Source organism: Ascaphus truei, chromosome 10 (genome assembly GCF_040206685.1).
Source record: "Ascaphus truei isolate aAscTru1 chromosome 10, aAscTru1.hap1, whole genome shotgun sequence".
In the NCBI taxonomy this organism is placed as follows: domain Eukaryota; kingdom Metazoa; phylum Chordata; class Amphibia; order Anura; family Ascaphidae; genus Ascaphus; species Ascaphus truei.
Window position 1 is genome coordinate 13,084,917 of NC_134492.1, and position 16,329 is coordinate 13,101,245.

A 16,329-nucleotide genomic window follows, 5' to 3' on the forward strand; every position below is an offset into this window, starting at 1 on the left:
GTCACCCACGCAGGCAGTCAGTCACCCACGCAGGCAGTCAGTCACCCACCCAGGCAGGCAGTCAGTCAGTCACCCAGGCAGGCAGTCAGTCAGTCACCCACCCAGACAGGCAGGCAGTCACCCACCCAGGCATTCAGTCAGTCACCCAGACAGGCAGTCAGTCAGTCACCCATGCAGGCAGTCAGTCAGTCACCCAGGCAGGCAGTCAGTCAGTCACCCAGGCAGGCAGTCAGTCAGTCACCCAGGCAGGCAGTCAGTCACCCAGGCAGGCAGTCAGTCAGTCACCCAGGCAGGCAGTCAGTCAGTTACCCAGGCAGGCAGTCAGTCAGTCAGTCACCCAGGCAGGCAGTCAGTCAGTCAGTCACCCCGGCAGGCAGGCAGTCAGTCACCCCGGCAGGCAGGCAGTCAGTCACCCCGGCAGGCAGGCAGTCAGTCACCCCGGCAGGCAGGCAGTCAGTCACCCCGGCAGGCAGGCAGTCAGTCACCCCGGCAGGCAGGCAGTCAGTCACCCCGGCAGGCAGGCAGTCAGTCACCCAGGCAGGCAGTCAGTCACCCAGGCAGGCAGTCAGTCACCCAGGCAGGCAGTCAGTCACCCAGGCAGGCAGTCAGTCACCCAGGCAGGCAGTCAGTCACCCAGGCAGGCAGTCAGTCACCCAGGCAGGCAGTCAGTCACCCAGGCAGGCAGTCAGTCACCCAGGCAGGCAGTCAGTCACCCAGGCAGGCAGTCAGTCACCCAGGCAGGCAGTCAGTCACCCACCCAGGCAGGCAGTCAGTCACCCACGCAGGCTGTCAGTCACCCACGCAGGCTGTCAGTCACCCAGGCAGGCAGTCAGTCACCCAGGCAGGCAGTCAGTCACCCAGGCAGGCAGTCAGTCACCCACCCAGACAGGCAGGCAGTCACCCACCCAGACAGGCAGGCAGTCACCCACCCAGGCATTCAGTCACCCAGACAGGCAGTCAGTCAGTCACCCAGACAGGCAGTCAGTCAGTCACCCAGACAGGCAGTCAGTCAGTCACCCAGACAGGCAGTCAGTCAGTCACCCAGACAGGCAGTCAGTCAGTCACCCAGACAGGCAGTCAGTCACCCAGACAGGCAGTCAGTCACCCAGACAGGCAGTCAGTCACCCAGACAGGCAGTCAGTCACCCAGACAGGCAGTCAGTCACCCAGACAGGCAGTCAGTCACCCAGACAGGCAGTCAGTCACCCAGACAGGCCGTCAGTCACCCAGACAGGCCGTCAGTCACCCAGACAGGCCGTCAGTCAGTCACCCAGACAGGCAGTAAGTCAGTCACCCAGGCAGGCAGTCAGTCAGTCACCCAGGCAGGCAGTCAGTCAGTCACCCAGGCAGGCAGGCAGTCAGTCACCCAGGCAGTCAGTCACCCAGACAGGCAGTCAGTCAGTCACCCAGACAGGCAGTCAGTCACCCAGACAGGCAGTCAGTCAGTCACCCAGACAGGCAGGCAGTCAGTCACCCAGACAGGCAGGCAGTCAGTCACCCAGGCAGTCAGTCACCCAGGAAGTCAGTCACCCAGGCAGGCAGGCAGTCACCCAGGCAGGCAGTCAGTCACCCAGGCAGGCAGTCAGTCACCCAGGCAGGCAGTCAGTCACCCAGGCAGGCAGTCAGTCACCCAGGCAGGCAGTCAGTCACCCAGGCAGGCAGTCAGTCACCCACCCAGGCAGGCAGTCAGTCACTCACGCAGGCAGTCAGTCACCCACCCAGGCAGGCAGTCAGTCACCCAGGCAGGCAGTCAGTCACCCACGCAGGCTGTCAGTCACCCACGCAGGCAGTCAGTCACCCAGGCAGGCAGTCAGTCACCCAGGCAGGCAGTCACCCACCCAGACAGGCAGGCAGTCACCCACCCAGGCATTCAGTCACCCAGACAGGCAGTCAGTCAGTCACCCAGACAGGCAGTCAGTCAGTCACCCAGGCAGTCAGTCAGTCACCCAGGCAGGCAGGCAGTCACCCAGGCAGGCAGGCAGTCACCCAGGCAGGCAGTCACCCAGGCAGGCAGTCAGTCACCCACCCAGGCAGGCAGTCAGTCACCCACCCAGGCAGGCAGTCAGTCACCCACCCAGGCAGTCAGTCACCCACGCAGGCAGTCAGTCACCCACGCAGGCAGTCAGTCACCCACGCAGGCAGTCAGTCACCCACGCAGGCAGTCAGTCACCCACGCAGGCAGTCAGTCACCCACGCAGGCAGTCAGTCACCCACGCAGGCAGTCAGTCACCCACCCAGGCAGGCAGTCAGTCAGTCACCCAGGCAGGCAGTCAGTCAGTCACCCACCCAGACAGGCAGTCAGTCACCCACCCAGGCATTCAGTCACCCAGACAGGCAGTCAGTCAGTCACCCAGACAGGCAGTCAGTCAGTCACCCAGACAGGCAGTCAGTCAGTCACCCAGGCAGGCAGTCAGTCAGTCACCCAGGCAGGCAGTCAGTCAGTCACCCAGGCAGGCAGTCAGTCAGTCACCCAGGCAGGCAGTCAGTCAGTCACCCAGGCAGGCAGTCAGTCAGTCACCCAGGCAGGCAGTCAGTCACCCCGGCAGGCAGTCAGTCAGTCACCCCGGCAGGCAGGCAGTCAGTCACCCAGGCAGGCAGTCAGTCACCCAGGCAGGCAGTCAGTCACCCAGGCAGGCAGTCAGTCACCCAGGCAGGCAGTCAGTCACCCAGGCAGGCAGTCAGTCACCCAGGCAGGCAGTCAGTCACCCACCCAGGCAGGCAGTCAGTCACTCACGCAGGCAGTCAGTCACCCACCCAGGCAGGCAGTCAGTCACCCAGGCAGGCAGTCAGTCACCCACGCAGGCTGTCAGTCACCCACGCAGGCAGTCAGTCACCCAGGCAGGCAGTCAGTCACCCAGGCAGGCAGTCACCCACCCAGACAGGCAGGCAGTCACCCACCCAGGCATTCAGTCACCCAGACAGGCAGTCAGTCAGTCACCCAGACAGGCAGTCAGTCAGTCACCCAGGCAGTCAGTCAGTCACCCAGGCAGTCAGTCAGTCACCCAGGCAGGCAGTCAGTCAGTCACCCCGGCAGGCAGTCAGTCAGTCACCCCGGCAGGCAGTCAGTCAGTCACCCAGGCAGGCAGTCAGTCACCCAGGCAGGCAGTCAGTCACCCAGGCAGGCAGTCAGTCACCCAGGCAGGCAGTCAGTCACCCAGGCAGGCAGTCAGTCACCCAGGCAGGCAGTCAGTCACCCAGGCAGGCAGTCAGTCACCCAGGCAGGCAGTCAGTCACCCAGGCAGGCAGTCAGTCACCCAGGCAGGCAGTCAGTCACCCAGGCAGGCAGTCAGTCACCCAGGCAGGCAGTCAGTCACCCAGGCAGGCAGTCAGTCACCCAGGCAGGCAGTCAGTCACCCACCCAGGCAGGCAGTCAGTCACTCACGCAGGCAGGCAGTCAGTCACCCAGGCAGGCAGTCAGTCACCCAGGCAGGCAGTCAGTCACCCACGCAGGCAGTCAGTCACCCAGGCAGGCAGTCAGTCACCCAGGCAGGCAGTCACCCACCCAGACAGGCAGGCAGTCACCCACCCAGACAGGCAGGCAGTCACCCACCCAGGCATTCAGTCACCCAGACAGGCAGTCAGTCAGTCACCCAGACAGGCAGTCAGTCAGTCACCCAGACAGGCAGTCAGTCAGTCACCCAGACAGGCAGTCAGTCAGTCACCCAGACAGGCAGTCAGTCAGTCACCCAGACAGGCAGTCAGTCAGTCACCCAGACAGGCAGTCAGTCAGTCACCCAGACAGGCAGTCAGTCAGTCACCCAGACAGGCAGTCAGTCAGTCACCCAGACAGGCAGTCAGTCAGTCACCCAGACAGGCAGTCAGTCAGTCACCCAGACAGGCAGTCAGTCAGTCACCCAGACAGGCAGTCAGTCACCCAGACAGGCCGTCAGTCACCCAGACAGGCCGTCAGTCACCCAGACAGGCCGTCAGTCAGTCACCCAGACAGGCAGTAAGTCAGTCACCCAGGCAGGCAGGCAGTCAGTCACCCAGGCAGTCAGTCACCCAGACAGGCAGTCAGTCAGTCACCCAGACAGGCAGTCACCCAGACAGGCAGTCACCCACCCACCCAGACAGGTAGGCAGTCACCCACCCAGGCAGTCAGTCACCCAGGCAGTCAGTCAGTCAGTCTCACAGGCAGGCAGTCACCCAGACAGGCAGTCAGTCACTCACCCAGGCAGGCAGTCAGTCACTCACCCAGGCAGGCAGTCAGTCACCCAGGCAGGCAGTCAGTCACTCACCCCCCGGCAGGCAGGCAGTCAGTCACCCAGGCAATCAGTCACCCAGGCAGGCAGGAAGTTAGTCACCCAGACAGGCAGTCACCCAGGCAGTCAGTCACCCAGGCAGTCAGGAAGTTAGTCACCCAGACAGGCAGTCAGTCACCCACCCAGGCAGGCAGTCAGTCACCCACGCAGGCAGTCAGTCACCCACCCAGGCAGGCAGTCAGTCAGTCACCCACCCAGGCAGGCAGTCAGTCACCCACCCAGGCAGGCAGGCAGTCAGTCACCCACCCAGGCAGGCAGTCAGTCAGTCACCCACCCAGGCAGGCAGGCAGTCAGTCAGTCACCCACCCAGACAGGCAGGCAGTCACCCACCCAGGCAGTCAGTCACCCAGACAGTCAGTCACCCAGACAGGCAGTCACCCAGACAGGCAGTCACCCAGACAGGCAGTCACCCAGACAGGCAGTCACCCAGACAGGCAGTCACCCAGACAGGCAGTCACCCAGTCACCCAGACAGGCAGTCAGGCAGTCACCCAGACAGGCAGTCACCCAGACAGGCAGTCAGTCACCCAGACAGGCAGTCAGTCAGTCACCCAGACAGGCAGTCAGTCAGTCACCCAGACAGGCAGTCAGTCAGTCACCCAGACAGGCAGTCAGTCAGTCACCCAGACAGGCAGTCAGTCAGTCACCCAGACAGGCAGTCAGTCAGTCACCCAGACAGGCAGTCAGTCAGTCACCCAGACAGGCAGTCAGTCAGTCACCCAGACAGGCAGTCAGTCAGTCACCCAGACAGGCAGTCAGTCACCCAGACAGGCAGTCAGTCACCCAGACAGGCCGTCAGTCACCCAGACAGGCCGTCAGTCACCCAGACAGGCCGTCAGTCACCCAGACAGGCAGTAAGTCAGTCACCCAGGCAGGCAGGCAGTCAGTCACCCAGGCAGTCAGTCACCCAGACAGGCAGTCAGTCAGTCACCCAGACAGGCAGTCACCCAGACAGGCAGTCACCCAGACAGGCAGTCACCCACCCACCCAGACAGGTAGGCAGTCACCCACCCAGGCAGTCAGTCACCCAGGCAGTCAGTCAGTCAGTCTCACAGGCAGGCAGTCACCCAGACAGGCAGTCAGTCACTCACCCAGGCAGGCAGTCAGTCACTCACCCAGGCAGGCAGTCAGTCACCCAGGCAGGCAGGCAGTCACTCACCCCCCGGCAGGCAGGCAGTCAGTCACCAAGGCAATCAGTCACCCAGGCAGGCAGGAAGTTAGTCACCCAGACAGGCAGTCACCCAGGCAGTCAGTCACCCAGGCAGTCAGGAAGTTAGTCACCCAGACAGGCAGTCAGTCACCCACCCAGGCAGGCAGTCAGTCACCCACGCAGGCAGTCAGTCACCCACCCAGGCAGGCAGTCAGTCAGTCACCCACCCAGGCAGGCAGTCAGTCAGTCACCCACCCAGGCAGGCAGTCAGTCAGTCACCCACCCAGGCAGGCAGTCAGTCAGTCACCCACCCAGGCAGGCAGTCAGTCAGTCACCCACCCAGGCAGGCAGGCAGTCAGTCAGTCACCCACCCAGACAGGCAGGCAGTCACCCACCCAGGCAGTCAGTCACCCAGACAGGCAGTCACCCAGACAGGCAGTCACCCAGACAGGCAGTCACCCAGACAGGCAGTCACCCAGACAGGCAGTCACCCAGACAGGCAGTCACCCAGTCACCCAGACAGGCAGTCAGGCAGTCACCCAGACAGGCAGTCACCCAGACAGGCAGTCAGTCAGTCACCCAGACAGGCAGTCAGTCAGTCACCCAGACAGGCAGTCAGTCAGTCACCCAGACAGGCAGTCAGTCAGTCACCCAGACAGGCAGTCAGTCAGTCACCCAGACAGGCAGTCAGTCAGTCACCCAGACAGGCAGTCAGTCAGTCACCCAGACAGGCAGTCAGTCAGTCACCCAGACAGGCAGTCAGTCAGTCACCCAGACAGGCAGTCAGTCAGTCACCCAGACAGGCAGTCAGTCAGTCACCCAGACAGGCAGTCAGTCACCCAGACAGGCAGTCAGTCACCCAGACAGGCAGTCAGTCACCCAGACAGGCAGTCAGTCACCCAGACAGGCAGTCAGTCACCCAGACAGGCAGTCAGTCAGTCACCCAGACAGGCAGTCAGTCACCCAGACAGGCAGTCAGTCAGTCACCCAGACAGGCAGTCAGTCAGTCACCCAGACAGGCAGTCAGTCAGTCACCCAGACAGGCAGTCAGTCAGTCACCCAGACAGGCAGTCAGTCAGTCACCCAGACAGGCAGTCAGTCAGTCACCCAGACAGGCAGTCAGTCAGTCACCCAGACAGGCAGTCAGTCAGTCACCCAGACAGGCAGTCAGTCAGTCACCCAGACAGGCAGTCAGTCAGTCACCCAGACAGGCAGTCAGTCAGTCACCCAGACAGGCAGTCAGTCAGTCACCCAGACAGGCAGTCAGTCAGTCACCCAGACAGGCAGTCAGTCAGTCACCCAGACAGGAGGTCAGTCAGTCACCCAGACAGGAGGTCAGTCAGTCACCCAGACAGGAGGTCAGTCAGTCACCCAGACAGGAGGTCAGTCAGTCACCCAGACAGGAGGTCAGTCAGTCACCCAGACAGGAGGTCAGTCAGTCAACCAGGCAGGCAGTCAGTCAACCAGGCAGGCAGTCAGTCAACCAGGCAGGCAGTCAGTCAACCAGGCAGGCAGGCAGGCAGTCACCCAGGCAGTCAGTCACCCAGGCAGGCAGGAAGTTAGTCACCCAGACAGGCAGTCAGTCAGTCACCCAGACAGGCAGTCAGTCACCCACCCAGGCAGGCAGTCAGTCACCCAGACAGGCAGTCAGTCAGTCACCCAGACAGGCAGTCAGTCAGTCACCCATACAGGCAGTCAGTCAGTCACCCAGACAGGAGGTCAGTCAGTCACCCAGACAGGAGGTCAGTCAGTCACCCAGGCAGGCAGTCAGTCACCCAGGCAGGCAGTCAGTCAACCAGGCAGGCAGGCAGTCAGTCACCTAGGCACTCAGTCAGTCACCCAGGCAGGCAGGAAGTTAGTCACCCAGGCAGGCAGGAAGTTAGTCACCCAGACAGGCAGTCAGTCAGTCACCCAGACAGGCAGTCAGTCACCCACCCAGGCAGGCAGTCAGTCACCCACCCAGGCAGGCAGTCAGTCACCCACCCAGGCAGGCAGTCAGTCACCCACCCAGGCAGGCAGTCAGTCACCCACCCAGGCAGGCAGTCAGTCACCCACCCAGGCAGGCAGGCAGTCAGTCACCCCGGCAGGCAGTCAGTCACCCCGGCAGGCAGGCAGTCAGTCACCCCGGCAGGCAGGAAGTTAGTCACCCAGGCAGGCAGGAAGTTAGTCACCCAGGCAAGCAGTCAATCAGTCACCCACCCAGGCAGGCAGTCAGTCACCCACCCAGGCAGGCAGTCAGTCACCCAGTCACCCAGACAGGCAGTCACCCAGACAGGCAGTCACCCAGACAGGCAGTCACCCAGACAGGCAGTCAGTCAGTCACCCAGACAGGCATTCAGTCAGTCACCCAGACAGGCAGTCAGTCAGTCACCCATACAGGCAGTCAGTCACCCAGACAGGAGGTCAGTCAGTCACCCAGGCAGGCAGTCAGTCACCCAGGCAGGCAGGCAGTCAGTCACCCAGGCAGTCAGTCAGTCACCCAGGCAGGCAGTCAGTCAGTCACCCCGGCAGGCAGTCAGTCACCCCAGCAGGCAGTCAGTCACCCCGGCAGGCAGTCAGTCACCCCGGCAGGCAGTCAGTCACCCAGGCAGGCAGTCAGTCACCCCGGCAGGCAGTCAGTCACCCCGGCAGGCAGTCAGTCACCCCGGCAGGCAGTCAGTCACCCCGGCAGGCAGTCAGTCACCCCGGCAGGCAGTCAGTCACCCCGGCAGGCAGTCAGTCACCCCGGCAGGCAGTCAGTCACCCCGGCAGGCAGTCAGTCTCCCCGGCAGGCAGTCAGTCACCCCGGCAGGCAGTCAGTCACCCCGGCAGGCAGTCAGTCACCCAGACAGGCAGTCAGTCACTCAGGCAGGCAGTCAGTCACCCACCCAGGTAGGCACCCTCTTCCGTATTAAAAATAACAAGAAAACTTTTTTTAGTGGTAGGTGCTCCATGCGTTGGGGGGGGGGGGGGGAGGGGGGGTGAGCTGCTCCTTTCATTTGTCCTGGGTCCCATGATTTCTGTTGGTGGCTCTGGGAAGAGGAGGGAGATTTCTATTGCCATGGGATGGGGGAGAGTTTAATGCAGGGGGAAGAAAAATAATAAAGCCATATTATTATTATTATACACCGAGAGCTGCCCCCTATATTATTATGCATAGGTCAGGGATATTGAAGGACCAAGATGACGGCTGGTGATGGAGGGGAAAGAGCACGGCATCCCGGTGAGGAGAGGACCGGGAGGTTCACCGAGCTAGGCCACTAACCCCCCCCCCCTCTCCCCCCCGGGGAGGGGGATAGAGTGTTCTCCCCCCAGCCCTCACACACCGGCCCCTCTACACACCCCCCCCCTCCCACACCGGCTCCTCTACCCCCCCCCCCTCCCACACCGGCTCCTCTCTCTCCCCCCCTCCCACACTGGCTCCTCTCTCCCCCCCCCTCCCACACCGGCTCCTCTCTTCCCCCCCCCCCTCCCACACCGGCTCCTCTCTCTCCCCCCCCTCCCACACCGGCTCCTCTCTCTCCCCCCCCTCCCACACCGCTCCTCTCTCTCCCCCCCCTCCCACACCGGCTCCTCTCTCCCCCCCTCCCACACCGGCTCCTCTCTCCCCCCCCCTCCCACACCGGCTCCTCTCTCCCCCCCTCCCACACCGGCTCCTCTCTCCCCCCACCCCCCACACTGGCTCCTCTCTCTCCCCCCCTCCCACACCTCTCTCTCCCCCCCCCCTCCCACACCGGCTCCTCTCTCCCCCCCCCCTCCCACACCGGCTCCTCTCACTCCCCCCCATCCCACACTGGCTCCTCTCTCTCCCCCCCCCATCCCACACCCGGCTCCTCTCTCTCCCCCCTCCCACAGCGGCTCCTCTCTCCCCACCCCCCCCTCCCACAGCGGCTCCTCTCTCCCCACCCCCCCTCCAACAGCGGCTCCGCTTTCCCAACCCCCCCTCCCACACCGGCTCCTCTCCCCCCCCCCCTCCCTCCCACACCGGCTCCTCTCCCCCCACCTCCCACACCAGCTCCCCTCCCCCTCCAACACCAGTTCCTCTCTCCCCCCCCCCCCTCTCCCACACCGGCTCCTCTCTCCCCCCCCCCCCCTCCCACACCGGCTCCTCTCTCCCCCCCCCCTCCCACACCGGCTCCTCTCTCCCCCCCCCCTCCCACACCGGCTCCTCTCTCCCCACCCCCTCCTCTCTCCCCACCCCCTCCTCCCACAGCGGCTCCTCTCTCCCCCCCCCTCCTCCCACAGCGGCTCCTCTCTCACCACCCCCTCCTCCCACAGCGGCTCCTCTCTCCCCACCCCCTCCTCCCACACCGGCTCCTCTCTCCCCACCCCCCCTCCCACACCGGCTCCTCTCTCCCCACCCCCCCCCCCTCCCACACCGGCTCCTCTCTCCCCACCCCCCCCCTCCCACATCGGCTCCTCTCTCCCCACCCCCCCCCTCCCACACCGGCTCCTCTCTCCCCACCCCCCCCCCTCCCACACCGGCTCCTCTCTCCCCACCCCCCCCTCCCACACCGGCTCCTCTCTCCCCACCCCCCCCCCTCCCACACTGGCTCCTCTTTCCCCACCCCCCCCCCCCCACACCGGCTCCTCTCTCCCCCCCCCCCCCCCCCACACCGGCTCCTCTCTCCCCACCCCCCCTCCCACACCGGCTCCTCTCTCCCCCCCCCTCCCACACCGGCTCCTCTCTCCCCACCCCCCCTCCCACACCGGCTCCTCTCTCCCCACCCCCCCTCCCACACCAGCTCCTCTCTCCCCACCCCCCCTCCCACACCGGCTCCTCTCTCCCCACCCCCCCCCCTCCCACACCGGCTCCTCTCTCCTCCCCCCTCCCACATCGGCTCCTCTCTTCCCCCCCCCAGCCCTCGCACACCGGCTCCTCTCTCCCCCCCCTCCCACACCGGCTCCTCTCTCCCCAAACACCGGCTCCTCTCTCCCCAAACACCGGCTCCTCTCTCCCCACCCCCCCCCCCCCCTCCCACCGGCTCCTCTCTCCCCACCCCCCCTCCCACACCGGCTCCTCTCTCCCCCCCCCTCCCACACCGGCTCCTCTCTCAACACCGGCTCCACTCTCCCCAACACCGGCTCCTCTCTCCCCACCCCCCCCTCCCACACCGGCTCCTCTCTCCCCACCCCCCCCCCCCACACCGGTCCTCTCTCCCCACCCCCCCCTCCCACACCGGCTCCCCGCTCCCCCCCTCCCACACCGGCTCCCCTCTCCCCCCCCTCCCACACCGGCTCCTCTCTCCCCCCCCTCCCACACCGTCTCCTCTCCCCCCCCCTCCCACACCGGCTCCTCTCTCCCCACCCCCCCCCTCCCACACCGGCTCCTCTCTCCCCCCCCTCCCACACCGGCTCCTCTCCCCCCCCCTCCCACACCGGCTCCTCTCTCCCCACCCCCCCCCCTCCCACACCGGCTCCTCTCTCCCCACCCCCCCCCCCTCCCACACCGGCTCCTCTCTCCCCCCCCCTCCCACACCGGCTCCTCTCTCCCCACCCCCCCCCCCTCCCACACCGGCTCCTCTCCCCACCCCCCCCCCTCCCACACCGGCTCCTCTCTCCCCCCCCCCCTCCCACACCGGCTCCTCTCTCCCCACCCCCCCCTCCCACACCGGCTCCTCTCTCCCCACCCCCCCCCTCCCACACCGGCTCCTCTCTCCCCACCCCCCCCCTCCCACACCGGCTCCTCTCTTCCCCCCCCCAGCCCTCACACACCGGCTCCTCTCTCCTCCCCCCTCCCACATCGGCTCCTCTCTTCCCCCCCCCCAGCCCTCGCACACCGGCTCCTCTCTCCCCCCCCTCCCACACCGGCTCCTCTCTCTTTCCCCCTTCCCCCTCCCACACCGGCTCCCCTCTCCCCCCCTCCCACACCGGCTCCTGTCTCCCCCCCCCCTCCCACACCGGCTCCTCTCTTCCCCCCCGCAGCCCTCGCATACTGGCTCCTCCCCCCCCAGCCCTCGCATACTGGCTCCTCCCCCCCCCAGCCCTCACACACCGGTTCCTCTCTCCCCCCCCCCCCAGCCCTCGCACACCGACTCCTCTCTCCCCAACCCCATCCCTCACACACCGGCCCCTCTCCCCCCCCATCCCTTGCTCACCGGCCCCTCTCCCCCCCCCCATCCCTCACACCGGCCCCTCTTCCCCCCCCCCCCATCCCTCTCTCCCCCGCCCCCATCCCTCACACACCGGCCCCTCCCCCCCCATCCCTCACACACCGGCCCCTCTCCCCACCTCCCCCCCATCCCTCACACACCGGCCCCTCTCCCCCGCCCCCATCCCACATACATCGGCCCCCCTCCCCCCCATCCCTCACACATCGGCCCCCCTCCCCCTCATCCCTCACACACCGGCCCCTCCCCCGCCCCCCCCATCCCTCACAAACCGGCCCCTCCCCCGCCCCCCCATCCCTCACACACCGGCCCCTCTTCCCCCCCCCCCCACCATCATCCCTCACACACCGGCCCCTCTCTCCCCCGCCCCCATCATCCCTCACACACCGGCCCCTCTCTCCCCCGCCCCCATCATCCCTCACACACCGGCCCCTCTCCCCCGCCCCCATCCCTCACACACCGGCCCCTCTCTCCCCCGCCCCCATCCCTCACAAACAGGCCCCTTTCCCCCCCCCATCCCTCACACATCGGCCCCATTTCCCCCCCATCCCTCACACACACCGGCCCCTCTCTCCCCCGCCCCCATCCCTCACAAACCGGCCCCTTTTCCCCCCAGCATCGGCCCCATTTCCCCCCACATCGGCCCCATCCCCCCCCCACATCGGCCCCATTCCCCCCCATCCCTCACACATCGGCCCCTCTCCCCCGCCCCCATCCCTCACACATCGGCCCCTCTCCATCCCTCACACACCGGCCCCTTTCCACCCGCCATCCCTCACACACCGGCCCCTCTCCCCCCCCCCATCCCTCACACACCGGCCCCTCTCCCCCCCCCCATCCCTCACACACCGGCCCCTCTCCCCCCCCCATCCCTCACACACCGGCCCCTCTCCCCCCCCCCATCCCTCACACACCGGCCCCTCTCCCCCCCCCCATCCCTCACACACCGGCCCCTCTCCCCCCCCCCATCCCTCACACCCCGGCCCCTCTCCCCCCCCCCCCATCCCTCACACCCCGGCCCCTCTCCCCCCCCCCCCATCCCTCACACCCCGGCCCCTCTCCCCCCCCCCCCATCCCTCACACCCCGGCCCCTCTCCCCCCCCCCATCCCTCACACCCCGGCCCCTCTCCCCCCCATCCCTCACACCCCGGCCCCTCTCCCCCCCATCCCTCACACACCGGAGAGGTTCCCGCGCGGAAATGAGCGGGAGAAGGAAGCAACAAGTTTATGTGGCGCGGGAAGGGGGGGAGTGATGGGGAAGGGAGTGATGGGAAAGGGGGGGTGATTGGGAAAGGGGGAGTGATTGGGAAAGGGGGGGGTCACTCCGGCGTCGTGTCCCCGGGACAGGAGGATGGCGGAGGCTGAGAGTGTAAGGGAAAGATGGAGCACCGGCGCGGCGGGAATGTTTATATCAGTTTCCTCCTTACCTCCGCCATGTTATTAGCAGTGTTCCCCAGCGCCGCACGGGAGCGCGCGCACGTACGTACATACGCACGCAAGGGTACCAAATGACGTCATGTGGGAGGAGCGCCCGCTCCTCTTCGGTGGATGCCCCGCCCCCATGTCATAGCTGGTGATGCTTCCCCTAGGAGGGGGCGGGGTCTTCCTCATAGCAGCCCTGGGACTATTGTATTACAGGAGACATACATCCCTATGTGACTATTACAGGAGATATACATCCCTATGTGACTATTACAGGAGACATACATCCCTATGTGACTATTACAGGAGATATACATCCCTATGTGACTATTACAGGAGATATACATCCCTATGTGACTATTACAGGAGACATACATCCCTATGTGACTATTACAGGAGACATACATCCCTATGTGACTATTACAGGAGACATACATCCCTATGTGACTATTACAGGAGATATACATCCCTATGTGACTATTACAGGAGATATACATCCCTATGTGACTATTACAGGAGATATACATCCCTATGTGACTATTACAGGAGACATACATCCCTATGTGACTATTACAGGAGACATACATCCCTATGTGACTATTACAGGAGATATACATCCCTATGTGACTATTACAGGAGATATACATCCCTATGTGACTATTATATTACAGGAGATATACATCCCTATGTGACTATTACAGGAGACATACATCCCTATGTGACTATTACAGGAGATATACATCCCTATGTGACTATTACAGGAGATATACATCCCTATGTGACTATTACAGGAGATATACATCCCTATGTGACTATTACAGGAGACATACATCCCTATGTGACTATTACAGGAGACATACATCCCTATGTGACTATTACAGGAGATATACATCCCTATGTGACTATTACAGGAGATATACATCCCTATGTGACTATTACAGGAGATATACATCCCTATGTGACTATTACAGGAGACATACATCCCTATGTGACTATTACAGGAGACATACATCCCTATGTGACTATTACAGGAGACATACATCCCTATGTGACTATTATATTACAGGAGATATACATCCCTATGTGACTATTACAGGAGACATACATCCCTATGTGACTATTACAGGAGACATACATCCCTATGTGACTATTACAGGAGATATACATCCCTATGTGACTATTACAGGAGACATACATCCCTATGTGACTATTACAGGAGATATACATCCCTATGTGACTATTACAGGAGACATACATCCCTATGTGACTATTACAGGAGACATACATCCCTATGTGACTATTACAGGAGACATACATCCCTATGTGACTATTATATTACAGGAGATATACATCCCTATGTGACTATTACAGGAGACATACATCCCTATGTGACTATTACAGGAGATATACATCCCTATGTGACTATTACAGGAGACATATATCCCTATGTGACTATTACAGGAGACATACATCCCTATGTGACTATTACAGGAGATATACATCCCTATGTGACTATTACAGGAGATATACATCCCTATGTGACTATTACAGGAGACATACATCCCTATGTGACTATTACAGGAGACATACATCCCTATGTGACTATTACAGGAGACATACATCCCTATGTGACTATTATATTACAGGAGATATACATCCCTATGTGACTATTACAGGAGACATACATCCCTATGTGACTATTACAGGAGACATACATCCCTATGTGACTATTACAGGAGACATACATCCCTATGTGACTATAATATTACAGGAGACATACATCCCTATGTGACTATTACAGGAGACATACATCCCTATGTGACTATTACAGGAGACATACATCCCTATGTGACTATTACAGGAGACATACATCCCTATGTGACTATTACAGGAGATATACATCCCTATGTGACTATTACAGGAGACATACATCCCTATGTGACTATTACAGGAGATATACATCCCTATGTGACTATTACAGGAGACATACATCCCTATGTGACTATTACAGGAGACATACATCCCTATGTGACTATTATATTACAGGAGATATACATCCCTATGTGACTATTACAGGAGACATACATCCCTATGTGACTATTACAGGAGATATACATCCCTATGTGACTATTACAGGAGACATACATCCCTATGTGACTATTACAGGAGATATACATCCCTATGTGACTATTACAGGAGACATACATCCCTATGTGACTATTACAGGAGACATACATCCCTATGTGACTATTACAGGAGATATACATCCCTATGTGACTATTACAGGAGACATACATCCCTATGTGACTATTACAGGAGATATACATCCCTATGTGACTATTACAGGAGACATACATCCCTATGTGACTATTACAGGAGACATACATCCCTATGTGACTATTATATTACAGGAGATATACATCCCTATGTGACTATTACAGGAGACATACATCCCTATGTGACTATTACAGGAGATATACATCCCTATGTGACTATTACAGGAGACATACATCCCTATGTGACTATTACAGGAGATATACATCCCTATGTGACTATTACAGGAGATATACATCCCTATGTGACTATTACAGGAGACATACATCCGTATGTGGCTATTACAGGAGACATACATCCCTATGTGACTATTATATTACAGGAGACATACATCCCTATGTGACTATTACATTAGATATACATCCCTATGTGACTATTACAGGAGATATACATCCCTATGTGACTATTACAGGAGACATACATCCCTATGTGACTATTACAGGAGATATACATCCCTATGTGACTATTACAGGAGACATACATCCCTATGTGACTATTACAGGAGACATACATCCCTATGTGACTATTATATTACAGGAGATATACATCCCTATGTGACTATTACAGGAGACATACATCCCTATGTGACTATTACAGGAGATATACATCCCTATGTGACTATTACAGGAGACATACATCCCTATGTGACTATTACAGGAGATATACATCCCTATGTGACTATTACAGGAGACATACATCCCTATGTGACTATTACAGGAGACATACATCCCTATGTGACTATTACAGGAGATATACATCCCTATGTGACTATTACAGGAGACATACATCCCTATGTGACTATTACAGGAGACATACATCCCTATGTGACTATTATATTACAGGAGATATACATCCCTATGTGACTATTACAGGAGACATACATCCCTATGTGACTATTACAGGAGATATACATCCCTATGTGACTATTACAGGAGACATACATCCCTATGTGACTATTACAGGAGATATACATCCCTATGTGACTATTACAGGAGACATACATCCCTATGTGACTATTACAGGAGACATACATCCCTATGTGACTATTACAGGAGATATACATCCCTATGTGAC

General features: G+C 60.3%; 1 protein-coding gene across 3 annotated transcripts in view; it reads right to left on the reverse strand.

Moving 5' to 3' along the window:
* Nucleotides 1-13,053, reverse strand: part of MIER1 (MIER1 transcriptional regulator) — a 45,405-nt gene extending 32,352 nt beyond the window's left edge. For 2 of the 3 annotated variants that reach the window (XM_075615877.1, XM_075615876.1), the window contains exon 1: nt 12,927-13,028. In XM_075615877.1, the coding sequence (XP_075471992.1) occupies nt 12,927-12,935 (9 nt within the window). In that variant the 5' untranslated portion in view covers nt 12,936-13,028. Of the gene's footprint in view, nt 1-12,926 lie in introns of all 3 variants that reach the window. The other variant, XM_075615879.1, reaches the window with a different exon arrangement.
* Between the last annotated feature and the right edge of the window lie 3,276 nt (nt 13,054-16,329).